The sequence below is a fragment of the Nicotiana tabacum genome, chromosome 13, assembly GCF_000715075.1.
Source record: "Nicotiana tabacum cultivar K326 chromosome 13, ASM71507v2, whole genome shotgun sequence".
Classification (NCBI taxonomy): Eukaryota; Viridiplantae; Streptophyta; class Magnoliopsida; order Solanales; family Solanaceae; genus Nicotiana; species Nicotiana tabacum.
In genome coordinates this window covers 132,533,459-132,554,988 of record NC_134092.1, presented here as the reverse complement: position 1 = coordinate 132,554,988, position 21,530 = coordinate 132,533,459, and the positions used below count along the sequence as shown (strand labels likewise).

The window sequence follows — 21,530 nt, the reverse complement described above, 5'->3', positions numbered from 1 at the left end:
ATATTATGACTTACGCGCGTGGTTGAGTTCTGTTGCCGGATGATTCGAAGTCAAATTTGGAAGAAGGATTGTAGTTTTGGAAGCTTAAATGGTAAGAGTTGACCGAAGTTTGACTTTTGTAAAAACGTTCCCGAAATAGCTTTGGATGATTTCAACAGCTTCGTATGCTAATTTTGGACTAAGGTGCGCGTCCGAATTTGGATTTGGAGGTCCGTAGGTTAAATTGAAGTAATTCGGCGAAAGTTGGAAAAGTTGAACTTCGGAAGATGGAGAAGTTTGACCAATAGTTGAATTTTATGATATCGGGGTTGCAATGCGATTTTGAGAGTTGGAATAGCTCCGTTATGTTATTTCGGACTTGCTTGCAAAATTTGGCATCATTCCGGGTTGATTTGATAGGTTTTGGCGCGAGTTTTAGAAATTGAAAGATTTGAAAGTTCATAAGTTCGATTCATGGTGCAATTCATAGTTTTGACGTTGTTTGATGTGATTTGAGACCCCAAGTGAGTTCGTGTTAGGTTATGAAACTTGTTGGTATGTTTAGACGGGGTCCTCGAGAGTGTTTTCGGTGAGTTACAACCCATTTCCTTTTATGTTTGGATTGCTGAACTACTGGTGTCTGGTTACCTTAATCGCGTTCGCGTCATTCCATCTACGTTCGCGTAGTGTAATTTTGGAGGGTGAATTAATTGTTCTTCGCGTTCGCATGACTTCGTTCACGATCCCGAAAGTCTGCCTTCTCCTTCTTCTTGTTCGTATAGTAGAAACTAGGAGCAGGGCACTAGTGACCATTTTCCTCTACGCGTTCGCATTCCATTGTCCGCGAACGTATAAGTATGACTTTCCCCCTTTCGCATTCGCGTAGCTTAGTTCATGTGCCAGCAAATTTTCCTTCTTCGCGATTGCACAAGTTTGTTTGCGATCGCGTAGCACTAATTTTGGGCAGTGGCCATTTACTCTTCGCGATCACATCTCCTTTTCCGCAATCGCGGTGGACAAATATCTAGGCAGAATATAAAAGTACTCTATTTCGAGGTTTAGCCATTTTCACCATTTTTTGAGTTCTAGAGCTCGGTTTTGAGCGATTCTTTTTTGGGGTTTTCAACCAAAACGATTGAGTAAGTGTTCTTCACCTAGAATTTATTATATTCCATAATTGTATCTTTATTTTTATCATTTAATTAGTGTTTTAAAGTGAGGAAAATGAGGATTTTTGACAAAAAACTTCCAAAATGAAAAATCATGATTTGAGGGGCGAATTGGTATCGGAATTTGATGATTTTTGTATGGTTCAACTCGTGAGTGAATGGATGTTCGGATTTTTTGAAATTTATCGGGTTCCGAGGTGCAGGCCCGGGGTTCGACTTTTGGGTTTATTTTTGGATTTTGATAAAAATTGAGGCTTTATGATCCATAATAGTTTCTTATGAGTTTTATTTATGCTTTGAATTTATTTTAGCTAGATTTGAGCCGTCCGAAGGTTATTTCACCTGAGGAGTTCATTTTTGAGAATCAGATTATCTTCTTTGAGGTAAGTATCTTGCCTAATCTTGTGCGGGGGAACACCCCTTAGGATTTGGGTCTTCTATGCTAATTGTAGTCCATGTACGCGAGGTGACGAGTGCGTGCTCGGACTTATTTGTAGAAAGTTGGCCTTTTAGGGTTCTTTGGTCCATATATTCACTGAGTACGAAGTTGTTCTTGATATGATTGAGTTTCCTATGTACAAGTTTCACCTTTATATGCTTTAATTGGAATTAATTGCTTTATGATTTACTCTTATTGCCTATTTGACTCTTATTTGACTTAACTGAAGATTTGTATCTCTTATATTGCCATGCTATCCTTTCATAACTGCTTATCTTTATTTGAAATTATTATTATCTCATCCTGTAATTGTTTAGTCTTCATAACTGAAGATTTGTATCTCTTATCCGTTGCTTATCCTTAATTGAATTTGTTGTATCTTCTTCATAGTTGTCCAACCTTAAAAGAAGTTTAAATATCCTACATCTTAGTCGGCAGGTCCTTATTTAGAATTATTTGACTCGTGTTAGCTCCCTTGTTGTTGAACTGTATATTATGGGATTGTTGTTACATATTATTTCCTCCCTTGTTGAGGCCATAAAAGTAGATCAAATCTTTAGAGCATAATAGAATCTAACTTCAGATTTCTAAAGAAAATCATTTCAACTATTTGCATTTTGAACTGCAAATGGCCCACGTCAGTTGAGTGTTTGATGGCCTATCTCTGGGAATTTTGTTGTGTATACAACTGATCAGAAGCGATTTGTAGTTCCTTTGGCTTATCTACAACACGAGATAATCAGACAAAAGAGTTTGGACTTCCGAATGATGGCCCTATTACATTACCATGTGATGCACTATTCATGAACTACATCATATCACTCATTAGAAAAGGTGTACGTAGATATCGATCTTCAGAATGCGTTGCTTGTATCAAGTTGCTTCTAGTCGATGCTCATCTGCTTTATACGTTCAATAACTAAGATACACAAAATTACTAGTTTGTTGATCCAAGATCTAATTGTTCATCAAAACTCCATATTCTTGTGGTTATATCTGATTTATCACAATAAACAATAGTATTTTGTGACAAATACTTCAGTTTTCTTATTGTTAATGTATCTTTTGAGTAAAATTTGTCCACGGTGTTACTCAATTCCAAAAATAAAAAAAAAAAAAAATTGTTATAACAAAAGCAGAATAAGACTAGACAAGATGACAATATAAAGATCCCTTATCTACATGACAAAGAAAGGAGCAACACATGGTTTTTGCCTGTTACCACAAATATTTTATTTAATTTTTTCAAAGTATTGGCATTGGTGAGAAGTCTAATTATGAGCTGATATCATAACTAACTAGTATTAGTATCCGCGCGGATGCGCGAAACTAATCATGTCAAATATTTAAGTTATTTGGTTTATATGTAAATAATCTTAAATTTTACACTTTCTCAGTAAATATAGATAATTATTGAATATTAACTACATGAAAAAAAATTAACCATTTCTTCTATTTTTCTATTTTGATACCATTCTTGTCGGTGTCATTAGATCCTAAAAATAGTCAGGAAACAAAATAATAACTCATATTTATGGAAAAACAATCAAATGTTGAGACAATGAATGACTTTTTGGATAAGACTTAACTCTTTTACTACTACTTGAACTCTTATTTGGTGTGTTGATATCTCTTAAAAAATATTTCTTTCTTAAATTTCAGTTTCTAAAACATTATTTTTCAATACTAATTATTTTTATAATAATGTAATTGAAAATATTATTCTTAATTCAAAACTCATTTTAGTTGGCTATCTAAAAATATAAAAAATTCTTTAGCTAGTGAATTATTTTACTCCACTTTGATATTTGACATTAACCATGTTAAATATCTGAGTTATTTGAATTATATGTAAATAACCTTAACATTTAAACCTTCTAAATAATTATAGATAATCGTCAGATATTAATTAAGAAACACTACATGAAAAAAGACTAACATTTTCTCAATTCTTGTAGCGATAATTTTATTTTTGCACTATTCTCATAGGTGTCATTGGAACCTAAAAATAGCCACAAAGTGAAATAATAACTCATATTTATGGCAAAGCACAAAGGTTGACACGATATAAACGATTCTTTGATTACGACTTGACTCTTATACTATGACTTGAACTCTTATTTGGTATGATTTTATCTTTTAAAAATATTTCTATTTTAAATTTTGTGTGTGTGTGTGTATATATATATATATATATATATATATATATATATATATATATATATATATATATATATATATATATATATATATATATATATATATATATATTATAATAATAATGATTATCTTTATATGCAAGTGAAGATATTATCCTTAATTTAAAATTCACTTTAATCGGCTATATAAAAATTTTAATTTGAATTATATGTAAATAACCTTAATATTTAAACCTTCTAAATAATTATAGATAATCGTCAGATATTAATTAAGAAACACTACATGAAAAAAGACTAACATTTTCTCAATTCTCGTAGCGATTATTTTATTTTTGCACTATTCTCATAGGTGTCATTGGAACCGAAAAATAGCCAAAAGTGAAATAATAACTCATATTTATGGCAAAGCACAAAGGTTGACACGATATAAACGATTATTTGATTACGACTTAACTCTTATACTACGACTTGAACTCTTATTTGGTATGATTTTATCTTTTAAAAAATATTTCTATTTTAAAATTTCAATTTCTAAAACTTTATATATATTATAATAATGATTATCTTTTTAATGATGCAAGTGAAGATATTATCCTTAATTTAAAATTTACTTTAATCGGCTATCTAAAAATTTTATGATGCACGTGAAGATATTATCCTTAATTTAAAATTTACTTTAATATTCTTTGGTCGGATTTATTTCAGTATGACTCCACTTTAAGTTTATCGATATCTCTAGCCCAGAATTTGAATTTTTAATACCCTATATATATATATACAAAAAATTTATTCTTTGAATCATTAAATGTTAAACTAGTTGATTATTATTATAAAATATTGCATATATTGTCTTAAAATTGTCAAGTAGTTTATTTTTCGGCAACATATTTGGTTTAACCTCAATGCAAACTACTCAAATTGCGTTCCAATTCAAATTCGAATATCATATCAGCTTGTTAGTAATAGTGATTTTTTTAAAACGACACACAATGTAAATTAAAAAAATATTCGAAGATATTCTTATCTTATAATCTATGTATTTGAGTTGAAAAAAAAATATTTGAAATTGATGAGATTAACTTTCGAATTTTTTATACTCATCAAAGATGAAACATAAGAAGAAATTTGTTGTCATCTTTTATTTCTCATTTTTAGATCTTTCTAACATTTTTTTCAATATTTATTGTCTTTTATCTTATTTTTTATGTCAGTATTTCTTCTGTTACAAAAAATTAATTTATTTCATTGTAAAAGGATGAGTTTTAATAAAAATTATCTACATATGAACTTTAATTATATTTTTAGTCTTTGGTTGAAATTATTTCATATTTTTCTTTTGGCTTTATCTAATCAACCTAAATAGGTGTTCACCCGACCACTTAAATTAAAAAAATTGAATGATGTGTAATTTATATATAATCCATATATAATATGTGTATAATCGTGTGTTGTCGGTATATTATCTATTTATATTAACAATAAAAAGTAAATAATAAATATGGTCGGATATTATGTAAGTATTCCATAAAATTTCGGTTTTTGAGTTTATCCATGATATAACCTCTATTATAATAATTTTAAAACTCTCTATTAATGTTCAAAAATATCTTATCTTTTTATTATCTTTGAATTAAAAAGAGCGAAGAGGTTTTTCGAAATAATCTGTTTACATTAAAAAAAATATATTTCACGTCATACCAATTTTTATGTATAATCCATATATAATATGTGTATAATCGTGTGTTGTCGGTATATCATCTATTTATATTAGCTATAAAAAGTAAACAATAAATATGGCCGGATATTATGTAAATATTCCATAAGATTTCTGTTTTTTGAGTTTATCCATGATATAACCTCTATTATAATAATTTTAAAACTCTCTATTAATGTTCAAAAATATCTTATCTTTTTATTATCTTTGAATTAAAAAGAGTAAAGAGGTTTTTCGAAATAATTTGTTTACATTTAAAAAAAAAATATTTCACGTCATACCAATTTTTTCTTTATATATAATCCATATATAATATGTGTATAATCTTGTGTTGTCGGTATATCATCTATCTATATTAGCTATAAAAGGTAAACAATAAATATGGCCGGATATTATATAAATATTCCATAAGATTTCGAATTTTTGAGTTTATCCATGATATAACCTCTATTATAATAAAAACTCTCTATTAATATTCAAAAATATCTTATCTTTTTATTATCTTTGAATTAAAAAGAGTAAAGAGTTTTTTCGAAATAATTTGTTTACATTTTAAAAAAAAATATTTCACGTCATAACAATTTTTCTTTATATGTACTTTTTGTTACACTTAAAAATCGCTATAAAAACTATCAATTAGAAACCAATTTATCTCTTGTTAAGTTTGAAAAAAAAAACCTTTCACATAATCTAATGATTCAAAACTAATATTCTTCAACGAAAAAAATATTATACCCTTGTAATTTTGGCTTGACTGCAGCTAAATGGAGGGGTTTCAGCTTATACCCTTCAATTCCTTGAATGTGCTAAATTGAAATTAATGATAGCAATTGTATATCCAAACACTACTAGAAAATGGCTATTTTGCGACTACAAAAAGGGTCAGAAAGTGGTCAGAAAATGCTAATTTCTGACTACATTCAGACCAAAAAGTCGTAGTCGCAAAATAGCTGGTGAAATGTTTTGTGACCGAATCCGTCCATAATTTGCGACTACAGCGGCCGGAAAGTCAAAATAGAAAAATGACTAATAAATATGGTAAATTTTCGACTGACGCAGTCGCAAACAATTTAAATTAAATTTTAATTTGATATTAACTTTGTCACTACTTCAGTCACAAACGGTATACATAATTATAATTATTATGTAATTTTATTTGAGTTTCCCACTATTGTGGTCGCAGATCTAATTTAAAAATATTTATTTGTTTATTTATATTTGCGACTACTATGGTCGCAAATCTAATTTAAAATGATTTATTTATTTATGTTTCCGACTACACTAGTCGAAGATGTTCCTGAATTTAGATAATTTTGATGCATTTTGCAACTACTATGGTCGGAAAACTAGAAATTTTTTGTCAAATTCCAGCTTTTTTAAAGCAGTACCACCTGCCAATTCAAATATACAACAACCAATTAATCCACCATGCCAACCAATTATTCCACAATGCTAACCAATCAATCCGCCATTTCAACCAATCAATCCACCATTGCACCTAGTCAAATCCATAAAATGCCAAACATAAATTTTGTAACTAAAAGATCCAAAAAGAGTTAAATATTCTAGCACCATTCAATCTAGTCTAAAATATTATAATCATAGTCAAGTGTAAACATTACCAAGTCTAAACATCCAACTACAACAAATAATAATGTCTCAAACATCATAACCATAACAAACTAAAACTCATTATCCCCACCATCCTCGCCATTCAAAGGACCAAATGGACGTCCGCTCATAAATTTCTCCACTAGACTTTGCAATTTGTTAAAATTTGCGCGATCTTCTTTCCGTTCCTCCTTCAACTCTTTAACTTCTTTTCGTAATGCTTCCACCTCTTCGTGATCTTGCGAATAACTCGCATCACCAGACAACAATGTCGTAGAACGACCTACGGAATATTGTGATCCAAGACCGTAGGTTCTACCTTTATTTGCGCCACCAACCACCTGCGACCATATTGAAGCTACATCATTGAGTGATACTTGGGTTGAGCTACCATCTTCGGAATCGGTTTGACGCCATTCCTCAAAAAGTTGCTGATAGGCTTCCTGAAATTAACATGACACAACCAAATCTTAGGTGTAAAATGAAGTAAATAGAGGAAGGAAAAAGGTATATACAAGTCCACAGAAAAATTCACTAAGCTACTAGTATGTTTGTCATCAAAATCTCTGGCATCCCTGTTTGAAAGCAAATTATTCTCAAAATCTTAGAATTAGCACATACAACAATAAAACAAACACACAGCATCAACGTCAGAATGGCAACAACAATGAAATGGAATGAGCATCGACCAGAGGCATCACCTCCAAGTAACATTTTAAACATCAATTGCTCAGCAAAACAGATCCATTAGAGCAATTTATGGCTTGATATGAGTTTTATTTAACTGCAGCCATTAAATGATAAAGTCTCAACAGTTTCTGATCTGTAAAACAAACATGTACTGGTAAAAGAGCAATGACGATATTGAATGTCAAAACATCCATCACATTATAACTTGAAACAACTGCACCTAAAAAAGCAGAATCTGCATGGACCAAACAAAATGAAGCTTAACAAAATTCCAAAGATTTTAACTCATCTTACAGCTACTTGTCAAAGAAAGAGGGAAAAATATATGGGCAAAAGCAGGTCAGAGCTGAACTTTTTGACAGCAAACAGACTGAAATCAGGAGATTTTTTTTCACCAAATTAAGTTCAAAACTAATGAGCAAAGAAGTATAAGTCAACAGCCAAAAACGAGAGAACCCAAGAGAACAACTCATGATAGCATTTCGTCCAACCTAATTTTCTCAATAATATTACACACTTATGTATCCAGAATAGCTCAACCAACTAGCTTGAAATAGCTAGTTCATAAAGCTGAGTGACCACTACTAATGACTCTTTTTTACCCTACAAACAATGTTAGATCACATTTGATACCTTGATAGAACAGTAAATGCAGGTATACCTGCATATATCAAATAAGATATTTTCTGCAAGCCTACTTATATGATACATAATGACACCTCACAACTGAAATCGAGATCTTATGCTAACGGCACATTTTCAATGTAGTCCTGAAATTGTGATCTTATGATAACAACAACAGAGTTGCAATGTAGCCCCCTTGACTTGCTTAGAAAGCAGGGAAATTCTTTTAAATATTAAATGAAAAGTTACTTTGTTTTATCTTCATCTCATCACTGATTAAAAAAGAAAAATTTATTCTGACATAAACTACACGCAAAGTGATTAGCACTATCAAAAAGAAGTTGCTCCATACCAATTCAATCTACAAAATACTAACCTATCCAAATATTGGACCAAATGCATACAAAAACATACTTGTAGTTGATAAAACGAAGTATCAGGCAATTGTGGGAGCAAATCTAAGATAGAGCTCCATTGTCCCATTTAAAAGAGATATACTATTCGGTATTCAGTTCTTTAAGGTTCTTTTTTAACAAACCTTAGTCTAAATCTACTTAAACAAATATAAATCTACTTAAACATATGCTTATCATGGAAACAACCCTTAGTTACAAAATAATGTACAGGACGAGGAGGTTCCGCCGGGAACACATTCTGAATGTCACTGGGTTTACCGGTGGCGGCTATAGTCAACTGGAAACCTTGTTGGTGATATATATATATATATATATATATATATATATATATATATATATATATCTTTAAGAGCATGTTTGAATCTTCTTACAAAATGTTCAAGGGAAATGGAAATCCAACCACTATAAAGCTTGTATCGACAGCATAAATCCTTTTAAAAAGTGAAATGAAAGCACTATCATCTATGTGAAGGAACCTTCTTCTTTGTCGCCACATCCCCTTTGGGAAAAAATTAAAATTAGTGTCAAGTAAACGAACTAAGTGAATCATTACAATGAGGAGATTAGAGAATCTAGTTCAAAACGAGGCCAAATTTGAGACTATATACATATTCAGGATGCGTTCAGTGGGGAGATTAATATTGCTAAGTGCCGACCGATTATGATCCTCCAATTTCAGATGAACAAGCAGTAAGATGGAAAAATTAAACAGAAAAGGGAAAAAGAACTTACCTGTACGAGAAGAAAGAGAGAGAGCTGAGTGATTAGTGATTTACCTTCAAAAAAATGGGAAAATAGGGATCGGTCGAGCAGAGAGAGGGGTTATCGGTCGAGCAGATAGAGTGAGAGAGAAAGAGGAAATTGGGGAAATAGGGTTTGTGCGTGAAATATTAGATTAAGGTTAGTGACTACTGTAGTCTCAAACCCGCTTAACATTCTTTTATCATTTTAATTTTAATTTTGCGACCGACGCAGTTGCTTAGAGGGTCAACATAAATTTTTGATTTTTTAATGTCCGACCGAATCAGTTGCAAAAGTGAAGGTGGGAAGTTGCCGCCCTGTTTTCCCGCTGCCTTTGTCAGAATAATAGTCAATTTTCTTTTTTAAAAATAAGTAATAAAAATTCAATCATTTTCCGACTACTGCGGTTGCAAAAGTAGTCCCATTAGCGACTGCTTCATTTTCAGTCAGAAAATTCGGTCACAAATTGATGTTTTTCTAGTAGTGATTAAAGTTTTATTATTTGTTTTATGTCCATTTATGCAAATTGACTCTTCAAACAAATATCCTTCAAGAAGAAAAAAGAAACAACTTTTTTTTTAATATTGACTGATTTTGTGATGTTTCTTTCTCCAACATGTATGTTTACTTTATTATATAAGTAAGTAAACTTTTATTAGGTTTTGTAAACTCTTTTTTGTTATTTAGATAAACATAGACGTGTACCCTATATATTGCATTTGTTTTAAAAGAATTTTATTTTATACAAATCTAGCTACAGTGTTTCAAAGAACTATACTTATAGGATTTTAAATGTGAAAGGGTTTTATAGTTATATGAAGTAGTTTCTTTTTGCTAGAGGCGAAGTAGTATTTAAATAATTAGAAAAAATAACAAAAGTTCCTAACATGATTGCATATGATCATTAACCGAATTAAGTATGATAACATGATAAAAAAAGATAAATTTTATTTTTAATTTAAATTCGAATTTTAGAACTTTATCTATAAATTCAAAATTATCTTTAACATGATAACTTATCTATAAATTCAAAATTATATTTTAATTCAAATTCCGTATATATATATTATATTTGTATTTAACTAAAATAGTCAAATATAGAATAAAGTTACCATATACTATTGATATTTATTAGCTTGCCACTTGGCTTAACCATAATGTCAATTATATATGGTAACTTTCTTGCTTTAATATATATATAGATATATAGATTTCAATTTATATTATATTATATTATATTATATTATATTATATTAACATGTAGCTAAATTTAGTTAAAGCAACAACAACAACAACAACAACAACAACAACAACAACAACAACAACAACAACAACCCAGTATAATCCCACACGTGGGGTCTGGGGAGGGTAATATGTACGCAGACCTTACCCCTACCCCGAAGGGTAGAGAGGCTGTTTCCAGGAGACCCTCGACTCAAAAAGCAACAGAAGCCGATATATTAGTACCATAAAAATGCATAATAAAATAACAGCAATACAATAATAGCAATACAATAGATATGAAATACAGATTACGACATACGAAAAAGATGACTGGTATAGTAAGACTAGCAGGTAAAGCCCTGCATCAATAGATGACCAATGACATTCTTAGTCTAACTCCTAACTGGCTAGTCTCACTCTATTGTGATGTAGAAATATTTACAACTCTCCCCTAACCTACAACCTTAATACTCGACCTCCATAATTCCCTGTTAAGGGCCATGTCCTCAGTAATCCGAAGTCGCGCCATGTCCTGTCTGATCACCTCTCCCCAATACTTCTTAGGTCGTCCTCTACCTCTCCGCGTGTCCACTACAGCCAGTCGCTCACACCTCCTCACCGGTGCATCAGTGCTCCTCCTCTGAATGTGCCCGAACCATCTGAGTCTTGCTTCCCGCATCTTGTCCTCTATGGGGGCCACGCCCACCTTCTCTCGAATATCTTCATTCCTAATCTTATCCATTCTTGTATGCCCGCACATCCACCTCAACATCCTCATCTCCGCTACTTTCATCTTCTAGATGTGTGAGTTCTTTACCGGCCAACACTCAGTTCCATATAACATGGCAGGCCTAACCACTGCTCTATAAAACTTACCTTTTAGTAACGGTGGCACTTTTTTATCACACAAGACTCCCGACGCTAACCTCCACTTCATCCACCCCACCCCTATACGGTGTGTGACATCCTCGTCAATCTCCCCGATCCCCTGAATAACCGATCCAAGGTACTTGAAACTACCCCTTTTGGGAATGACTTGAGAGTCAAGCCTCACTTCAACTCCCGCTTCCGTCGGCTCAACTCCAAATTTGCACTCGAGGTATTCCGTCTTCGTCCTGCTCAACTTGAAACCTTTAGACTCAAGAGCATGTCTCCAACTCTCTAGCCTTATATATTTTCTTGTAGTATATATTATATGTTATGTATATACATTACCTTATATATTTTATATTATATTATATTATATTATATTATATTATATTATATTATATTATATTATATTTGTATTTAACTAAAATAGTCAAATATAGAATAAAGTTATCATATACTATTGACATTTATTAGCTTGCCACTTGGCTTAACCATAATGTCAATTATATATGGTAACTTTCTTGCTTTAATATATATATATATATATAGATTTAATTTAAATTTAAATTGAAGTGAAGAAATGAAGAAACTTATTATTTTCCATCATTTCAAACTTATTATTTAAGGTCCCATATCAACATGACCGACAAGCGGATCCAGTGCATTAGTGATGGGTTTCAGTAACTTTTGCCTAGATTCGGTATTTGTATTAAAAAAATTCATTAAATGTATAAGAATATCTAGCTTGGAACTCAGTCCGTTAATCCAATTATTATTGCATATTAACTTGAAATTTCTGTAGGAAACCCATAAACTTAAAATTCTGGATTTGTCTCTTGCATCGACTAAAATGTCAGTATTCCACTTAATTTTTAAATGAAGTAATTCTAAGGTGGAAGGTATTTCAAATTTACGGGTGCGGTATTTGTAGGACCTTTGAATGTGAGACAAATATCCAAACCCGTTTCATACGTATATTTGCTAGAGATTTATTTCTTAAACAATTTATGTAACTGATAATTAATCCAAGGCCATGGCACCGAGGGTGTATTAGGGCTCAAGTGATTCACCAAAGCGATGAGACCTTGAAAGCTGGTTTTTGTATGTATTAGTAGCGAAACGTTTTGTCAATCGGAGAAGGTTTCTGCTGATAAGACCTGAAGATATCAGAAGTGTTGAAGATGAAAAGCTCATTAATTCACAGAAGAAGAATGATTTATAGAAAAGGAATGAAGAAGAAGAAGAAGAAAGGGCGAAGAAGTCGAAGTGTGGAAGCCTGGGTTCGATTTAGAGACTTCGGACACTACTATGTAATGTCCTCACCCTTATGTCTCTAAATGTGTAGGTGAATTCCTACACGTGTCAGCATCACACAACACAAGATGAATTGATCAAGAATAGATCTCAACCGTTTGTTTTTGCTGAGTTGGTAAATAATAGAAGCTTCCTACACATGATGAGCACATGTAGGAGAATAAAAATTTGTTAGGAGGTTATACATGTAAGCAATAAGAATAGTACAAGTGTATAGGAATATTGTTTCATTTTTTCATTTATCTTAGATACAAAAATACTTGTATAAATAGGGCTGTGTACAGTGAATACAATCAGAGAAAAATTTCACAAATCACTCTATCTTTCTTTCATGGTATCGGAGCATCAGTAGCTCGATCTATCATAATTTTCTCTCAAAATTCAATCATTACTCTTCTCATCTTCACATCTGTTCTTCAGCAACGATAGGAACAGAAGCAACACCTACTCTCACTGCCACTGGATCCACCAGCAGTGGGAGCACCCCTGATTCCAATCACCCTTACTATCTACATTCTTCTGATGCTCCAGGGATGTCTCTAGTTAGATCACCATTTGACGGAAGAGGTTTTCTAGGCTGGAGAAGATCTGTACTAATTGCGATTTCAGACAAGAACAAGCTTGGTTTTATCAATGGAACTTGTGGTGAACCAGCTTTGAATGCTGCAGAACACTCACAATGGAGCAGGTGCAACGACATGGTGACCTCTTGGTTGCCGAATTCACTGACCAAGGAGATAGGAGATAGTGTGATTTATTCTAGAACTACAAAAGATCTCTGAAGCAGCCTCGAGCACAGGTTTGGCCAATCGAGTGGAGCAAAGCTCTATCACCTACAGAAGGAGATCTCAAAGTTAGCCCAAGGAAATAGCAGCATAGCAGGCTATTTTACAACTCTACAAAGACTGTGGGATGAGTTGGATTCTCTCAACTCACATCTGGGATGCACTTGTGATTGTACATTTGATGGAAAGAAGAAAATTGCAAAGTTCATGGAAGATCAAAGAGTTATTCAATTCCTTATGGGATTGAATGATGTTTATGCTCAAGCAAGAGGAAACATACTTTTGATGAGTCCACTCCCAGGCATTGATCAATCCTATTCTCTACTGTTGTAGGATGAGAGCCAAAGGGAATTATACATGAATCCTTCATAGCCCATTGATGTTGCATCATTCATGGTGGGAATACAGAACAAAACCCCATAGAGAAACAATCAGATCCAAAGAACTTGGAATCCAAAGCAGAAGCAAGGGAACACACAACAAAAATTCAAGGCAAAGAAGACTAGGTACAACCCAAATGTTACCTGTTCTCACTGCATGAGGACAGGCCATGCCAGGGCAGACTACTACAGGCTCAATGGGTTTCCAGATGACTTTTAATTTACCAAGTCACACTTCTCTCAAGGAGCAGTGAAGGCCAATGCACTGGTTCCAGCAACATAAACTGATGGACAAACAAATAGATGCACTAAAGGAAATTCAAGCAATCAGAATCATTTTTTCAGCAAGGAACAAGTCTCTGACTTAGTAAACATAATCAAACAAGTGCAGATTGTAAATGGAGGAAATGAAGGAATAGAGATCAATGCTAATTCAGTAGCTGGTACCATTCTTAAATACTCTGGAACATGCCTAGCTATTTTTAAAACTAACACCTGGATTATTGACTCAGGTGCCTCTGAGCACATGTGTTTTGACTCAAAATCTTTCTTAGAACTCTGTCCATTTCCTATACCTTTGCACATAAGTTTGCCTAACTCATTTCAATTGTTTGTTACACATATAGGAAGGGTAAGCATACAACCAGATATGATTCTGGAAAGGGTTCTATATGTCCCTTCTTTCAAATATAACTTATTATCAGTCCATAAGTTATGTAGCCAATTCAGTTGTTTTATCAATCTGACTTCCAACAAATGTCTGTTGCAGGTCCCTTTAATGAGGAGGGGACAAGCTTTTGGTGAAGTGAGGGATGGTCTATACCTACTCCAGCCTAGTAGTTTAGAGTCTGGGATCTTGTTCAAACAAAATGTAGTTTCAATTTCAAAGGGAAGTAATTCCAGTTTGTTTTCTACTAGTGTTCCTTTTTGAGCACCTGTGTTTGCTAATGCTATATCTAATGTAAGAGAATGGAATGTCAGATTGGGGCATTTGCCCTTTGCAGCTGTGAAAAATCTCAGTTTCATTCATTTTCCTTCAAATTTTGATTATGTGATGTATGTCCTCAAGCCAGGCAAACTAAGCTACCTTTCCCAATTAGTCAAATCAGATCTTCAAGCATATTTAATCTTATTCATATAGATATTTGGGGACCTTTTAAGACTAGTACATACAATGGATACAAGTACTTCCTAACCATAGTTGATGATTTCAGTAGAGCAACCTGGACCTTTATCTTGAGTACTAAAAGTAATACATTTTCAGTTTTGAAGTGTCTTCTTACTATGATGGAAAGACAATTTAACAAGAAGGTGAATAAGCTAAGATCTGACAATGCTTTGGAATTGGGAAAGGGGACACAGGAATCTATATTTCTGCATTCACAAGGTATACAATATGAAACATCTTGTGTAGCTACTCCACAATAAAATGGTGTTCTGGAGAGGAAACATAGACATCTTTTGAAAATTGCAAGGGGCTTATTATTTCAATCAAGGGTCCCTATTCAATATTGGGGAGAATGTATATTGACTACCACATATCTAATAAATAGATTTCCTTCAAAAGTTCTGAAAGGGAAGACACCATATTAAGTACTGTTTAAGAAGCCACCCAAGTATGATTGTCTAAGATCTTTTGGATGCTTATGTTATGCCTCCACTCTAGCTCAAACTAGAGGGAAGTTTGAACCAAGAGCTAAGAGTTGTGTGTTTCTAGGTTACCCTCACAATCAAAAAGGGTACAAAGTTTTGGATATGAACAACAGGAAAGTTTTTATTTCCAAAGATGTCAAGTTTCATGAGCATTGTTTTCCTTTCATCACATCAGTCTCACCATCTGATTTTCCTTTCTATCCTGCCCCCTGCAGCCCAAGCAGACTCAACAGGAAATGCGCATGTTGATTTCACAACAGAACCACGTACTACTTTCACTCAGCCACCCAACACAAATCACTCAGACTCCCCTGCTACTCCTATCACTATGCCTAGAACCAATTCACACACTAGTGTTATTCCATTCTCTACTGATAGACAATCTCTTTTTCATTCTACAGTTCCAAGTTTGTCTAAGAGTCCTATTCCCATTCCACCTCCTCCAATCAGAAAGTCAGAAAGGATCACTCAGAAGCCTACATATTTGAATGACTACGTCTGCAACACTATCATTCTTCCTGACCTTACCTCTTCTTGTTTCATTCAACCTTTCAAGCCTAGTGTGTTTTTTTTTTATGCTCTTTCACTCAACAACCAAAAGGTTCTTCAAACACTGTCTAATATTTCAGAACCAAATAGTTATGCTCAAGCATCTACACATCCAGGTTGGAGGAAAGCTATGGAAGCAGAAATTAAGGCACTTGAGCTTAACCACACTTGGGACATTGTGGACTTGCCACGGGGAAAGAGAGCCTTGCCTTGCAATTAGGTATATAAAGTGAAACACAATTCTGATGGAACAGTGGAGAGATTAAAAGCAAGGTTAGTAGTGAGGGGGGACATTCAAAGGGAAGGCATAGACTATTTTGAAACATTTTCATCAATGGTGAAAATGACTACCATTCGATGTCTTTTAACAATGGTAGTAAAGAAAGGTTGGAAAGTCTCTCAATTAGATGTTAACAATGCTTTCTTACATGGGGACTTACAGGAAGAAGTGTACATGAGATTTCCTGCGGGACTTCTTCCCCCTAAGCCTAATCAAGTCTGTTTATTAAGGAAGTCTCTCTATGATTTGAAGCAAGCATCACGACAATGGTATTCTAGGCTTGCCGGAGCTCTGAGTTTCAAAGGCTACTCCGGTTCTCTCAATGACTATTCCATGTTCTATAAACAGAAAGATGGCCTATTTTCCATTTTAGCTGTTTATGTAGATGATATACTATTTACAGGTAATGACACAAAGGAAATTGATCACATTTGCACGTTTCTCAATACAGAATTCAAAGTCAAGCATTTAGGTGATATACACTACTTTTTGGGGATGGAAATTTTAATTTCATCATCAGTCAGAGACAATTTACCTCAGAATTGCTGCAGGAGTTTGATTGCTCAAGAGCAGCAGTATCTTCTCCTTTGGATCCATACTGCAAATTACAGGCAGACCAAGGTACACCATTAGAGGATCCAATTATTTATCGACATTTAGCTGGTAAATTGAACTACCTTATGAACACAAGACCAGACCTTTGTTTCGCTGTCTTGTGTTTAAGTCAGTACATGCAAAGACCATGTTCTTCACATTTTTCAGCGGCTTTGCGTGTCTTGCGAACAGATCTTTATAAAGTTTTTGAGGAAAGTAACATCCCTTCTCATTTATGGACCTACATTTGTTGTCACTTCCTATCCGCGCAAAGAAAAATAAGACCATAGTACTGCTTTTGATTAGTACAACTGTTGACAAAGAAAATTACTGGGATATTACCCTTCGTTTTCTTTGTAGCTTCATATATCTGCTTGTACTTTCAGTTGTCCCTTGTGTTTACAGTGGAATTTGGTGCAGGGAGGGTGGTTGGTCTTTGAAGGAATTTCCTACTTCCTTCTATTACAATGATAATAATAATAATAATAATAATAATAATAATAATAATAATAATAATAATAATAATAATAATAATAATAATAATAATAATAATAATAATAATAATCAACTAATGTAGAGCATTAAGAAGAAGCTTCACAAAAAAATCCTACTATTTACTTTCTATTAGGAGTAATCGAAGGCAGATCTAAAATTTTGAGAAGATGGGTGCACTGTGACGAAGAGGTGAATCCACGATATAAATTTTATGGGTTCAACATTTGGTTTTGCAACATTTGGATATAAATTTTATGGGTTTGTCTTTCATTAACAATCCTATCAGTTTCTCTGGGATGTTTCAAACATTATGACACTGATTTTGGACTGCACCTTCTAACTGAACCAGGACCCTTATAGCTCTGAGGCTGAAAGTGCTCTTCGTCAATGCATTTCTGCATATAAGGAGGTATGAGCAGTTTAGTTTTATATTACAAGTTTAGTTTAGTCAATTCATTTATGCATATTAGTCAATGATCAGCATTTGAACTTTGTTATCTTGATCTTGTGGCTTTACTGGTTGTTACCTTTTCTTCTTGGTTCTTGCACCACATGGAAGCTTAGAATACACCAATTATAAAATCCCAAGGATATATAGTATAGTTGAGGAACTTCTGTTTCTATCTCTAGATATAGTCAAATTCTCCTTTGGATGTCAAATGTTTGGTTATCAATTATGTGTCATGCTATGATAGGCAAAGCTATGTCCTTTCTGGATATTGTTGAGGTAATAGCTAGTGTGCTTTTAATGATAAATTTACAGGTTCTGTATATTAGTGTTTTAGGACAGAGAAAGTAAAGTACAAGGACTTCAGACCTGTCCAGGCTCTCTAACAGGAAAATTAGATGTCATAATAGCTATGTTCCTCGGACTCTCCGAAAATATCGATGGGTGTGTGTCGGATCCTCAAAAAACAATGTATTTTTGGAGGATCCGATACGGGTGCGGCAGCTGTTTTGGAGAGTCTGCGCAATATAGCACAATAGCATCTTAGAGGATTGAGGCAGCATATATTTCAATTCTTATTTGTGCAAACCATGACATAGTTTGTTTTTTGGGCGTATAATGTTTTTTTTTTAAAAAAAAAGGAAGAACATATATTTAGAAACTACAAAATTGTAATTACTCTGCTCAAGCTGGTTCCCACAATCAAGATTTTGAAATATGCAAAAGTAAGACTTTTTATTTGAACTTACGGGCAAATCTATTCCCAGTTACTCTACATCTAAATATGACATCGGTAAGGGGCATGAGCCTTTTCTGATTTACTGTTGAACTATTTTGGAATCTCATCAAGTGTTTTTACTTTTAGTTGACGAAATCTGTACGATGTATATTCTGTCTTATGGTTTTATCTTTGTTGTTGTGTAGTTTGTTACTGACAAGTCATTGTCTGATGCTCCTGGAGTAAAAGCTGAATACCTCTTGTGCTTGAAGCATCTATTTGATCAATTAAGTGATAACAAGACCTCGAGCACTGATCGATCTAGCAAGCCTGCTTTACAAGAGTTGAAAGATGAAATTAAGCGCGTAGAAGTTGAACTCTCGAAGAAAGGAGGGCGTAGAAGTTGAACTCTCGACGAAAGGAGGGCATAGAAGTAAGCAACTATATGTATAAGTCCATAGCATGTGCAATAAAAGATGAAGAAGCAAGTGGAATGTTAAGATTAGAACTAGAATGTAGTTATTTAACTATTAGCCACATTGTCTACAGTTAGTTAGTTAGGCTGTTAGTGCTAGTTTTGTAAGTAGTTAGTTACATTCGTTAGCGAGTGTCAGTGAGTAGTTTGTATATATGTATAGGTGCACTACTATTTCCTAATTCAGTTCAATGAGAATATTTACTCTCATTCCAAAAGATCTCGAACCTTCTCTTTTCTCTCTCTTAGCTTCATGACACACAACCATGGCAGATGAGCTCTAGCTCAAACACTCTCCTCGATAATGTTCAATTTTGTCATGGTATCAGAGCAAGGCTTCATCTACTGAGGTAGCTTGCGATCTTCTGTCTCGTTTTCTCTTCAATTCACAATTGAAGTTTTAGGTCTTTCTCGAAATTGTCATTCACTATTCTCTCTTGTGAAATCCTGTTCAAAATTGCATTTTTTGCTATGATCTCGTTTGATTGCAACAAATCATAGAAACTTTAAGTGTTCTCGAAGTTTTTCTGTTGAATTCTCGTTTCCTGTCTTCGATTCACGATTTAAATCAATCGAGATCTGTAGTTTAAGTAATTGCTGGAGATACTGCGAACAAAGACACTTTAGATACTTCAAGTCCCCTATACATGCATCCGTCGGAAAGTGGGTTCTATGTTAGTTCATGTACCGTTTGATGGCACAGGATATAGATCATGGAAGAGAGGTGTACTTAGAGCCCTCTCAGTGAAGAATAAGGTTGGCTTCATAATAGGGAAGTGTCAGAAACCAGTAATTGGACATACAACTTTTGATCAGTGGGAACGATGTGATGATATGGTGACTTCGTGGATTCTGAATTCTCTTTCAAAAGACTTAGCGGACAGTTTACAATATGTAAATGATGCAAAGGAGTTGTGGCAGGGATTAGAAGATAGGTGTAATCAAACAAATGGTGCAAAACTCTATCAACTCCAGAAAGAAATTAATGATCTAAGTCAAGGAACTGTAGATATAACAAGCTATTATACTAAGATGAAGAAACTATGGGAAGAATTAAACGCATTAAATGCACATGCACAATGCAGTTGTCAATGCATCTGTGGTGCTAAGGCTAGTATACAGAAAGCTGAGCAAGACAGAAGACTAATACAATTTTTGATGGGGTTAAATGAGGTATATATTGTTGTAAGAGGGAGTATACTGATGATGAATCCTCTTCCAAGCATTGCACAAGCATTCTCTACCCTCATACAAGAAGAGAAGCAAAGTGAAGTTAGGCCACACAATCAACAGTTGGTAATTGAGTCTACATCACTGAATGCCAATGGCCCAGGAAATAACAGTTTTAAAACCAATTTTAATCAACACAAGAGTAATTCCTCTGGTGGGAACAATAGCTATGGAAGAGGTTATATGGGAAATAGACCTAGGCCATTCCATGATTTTTGCAAAAGACCAGGGCACACCAAGGACAAGCGTTACAGAATCTATGCTTATCCACAAAACATGAAGTACAATAATGGTAATAGGGGAAGAAAAGTGGTAGCAAATATATTTGACACAACTGACAATGGAGCAGCTTTGACAGGGGAAATTCTCAGGAGCAAGGTAGAACCATGCAGCAGCTAACAAAGGAACAATATGGACAACTGCTGAGCATATTGGAAAGCTTCAAGAGTGAAAATAATGGAGACAACTCAAGAAACATCAACATGACTGGTGGTGTTGTAAACTTTGCAGGTATGACTGCTTGTAACACTTCTGTTGATCCAAATACACAGTCTTATGAAAGTATTAAAGAGAATGCTAATTCTTGGATCCTTGACTCAGGAGCCACTAACCATATGACTTATAACAAAGCCTCTTTGAATTACATCAAAACTCTTGTTTATCCTTTCCTAGTTTCTTTGCCAAATGGATATAAAGTAAGAGTGACAATAGTTGGAGATGTCATACTCAGTCCTCAATTTACCCTAAAAAGAGTCTTATATGTACCTAGTTTCAAGTTCAATCTTGTCTCTGTTCACTCATTGGCAGTTCAACTTGATTGCATCATCATATTCACTAAGTTTTCTTGTATCCTTCTACATGGCCTTTCACTGAGGAGGCCTCTGGAGATTAGTAAAGTCAGAGACAGCCTCTACCTTCACTATTCAAATTCAAGAAAGAACAGTTCTTCTATCATACCACTCACACACAGATC

The 21,530-nt window shown here is 33.8% G+C and overlaps 1 protein-coding gene and 1 long non-coding RNA gene across 2 annotated transcripts; one reads left to right on the top strand and one right to left on the bottom strand.

The window, feature by feature from the left end:
- Positions 1 to 7,021: 7,021 nt before the first annotated feature.
- On the bottom strand, positions 7,022 to 9,805 carry LOC107782166 (uncharacterized). Its single transcript, XR_012698202.1, has 2 exons — positions 9,578 to 9,805; positions 7,022 to 7,514 (listed from the first exon to the last, which is right to left on the bottom strand). It is a non-coding gene; the product is annotated as an uncharacterized LOC107782166 (long non-coding RNA).
- Positions 9,806 to 19,999: 10,194 nt separating this feature from the next.
- On the top strand, positions 20,000 to 20,956 carry LOC107782168 (uncharacterized). The gene has a single exon (XM_016603011.1). The coding sequence runs from the start codon at positions 20,000 to 20,002 to the stop codon at positions 20,954 to 20,956; it is 957 nt and encodes a 318-aa protein (XP_016458497.1).
- Positions 20,957 to 21,530: the final 574 nt, after the last annotated feature.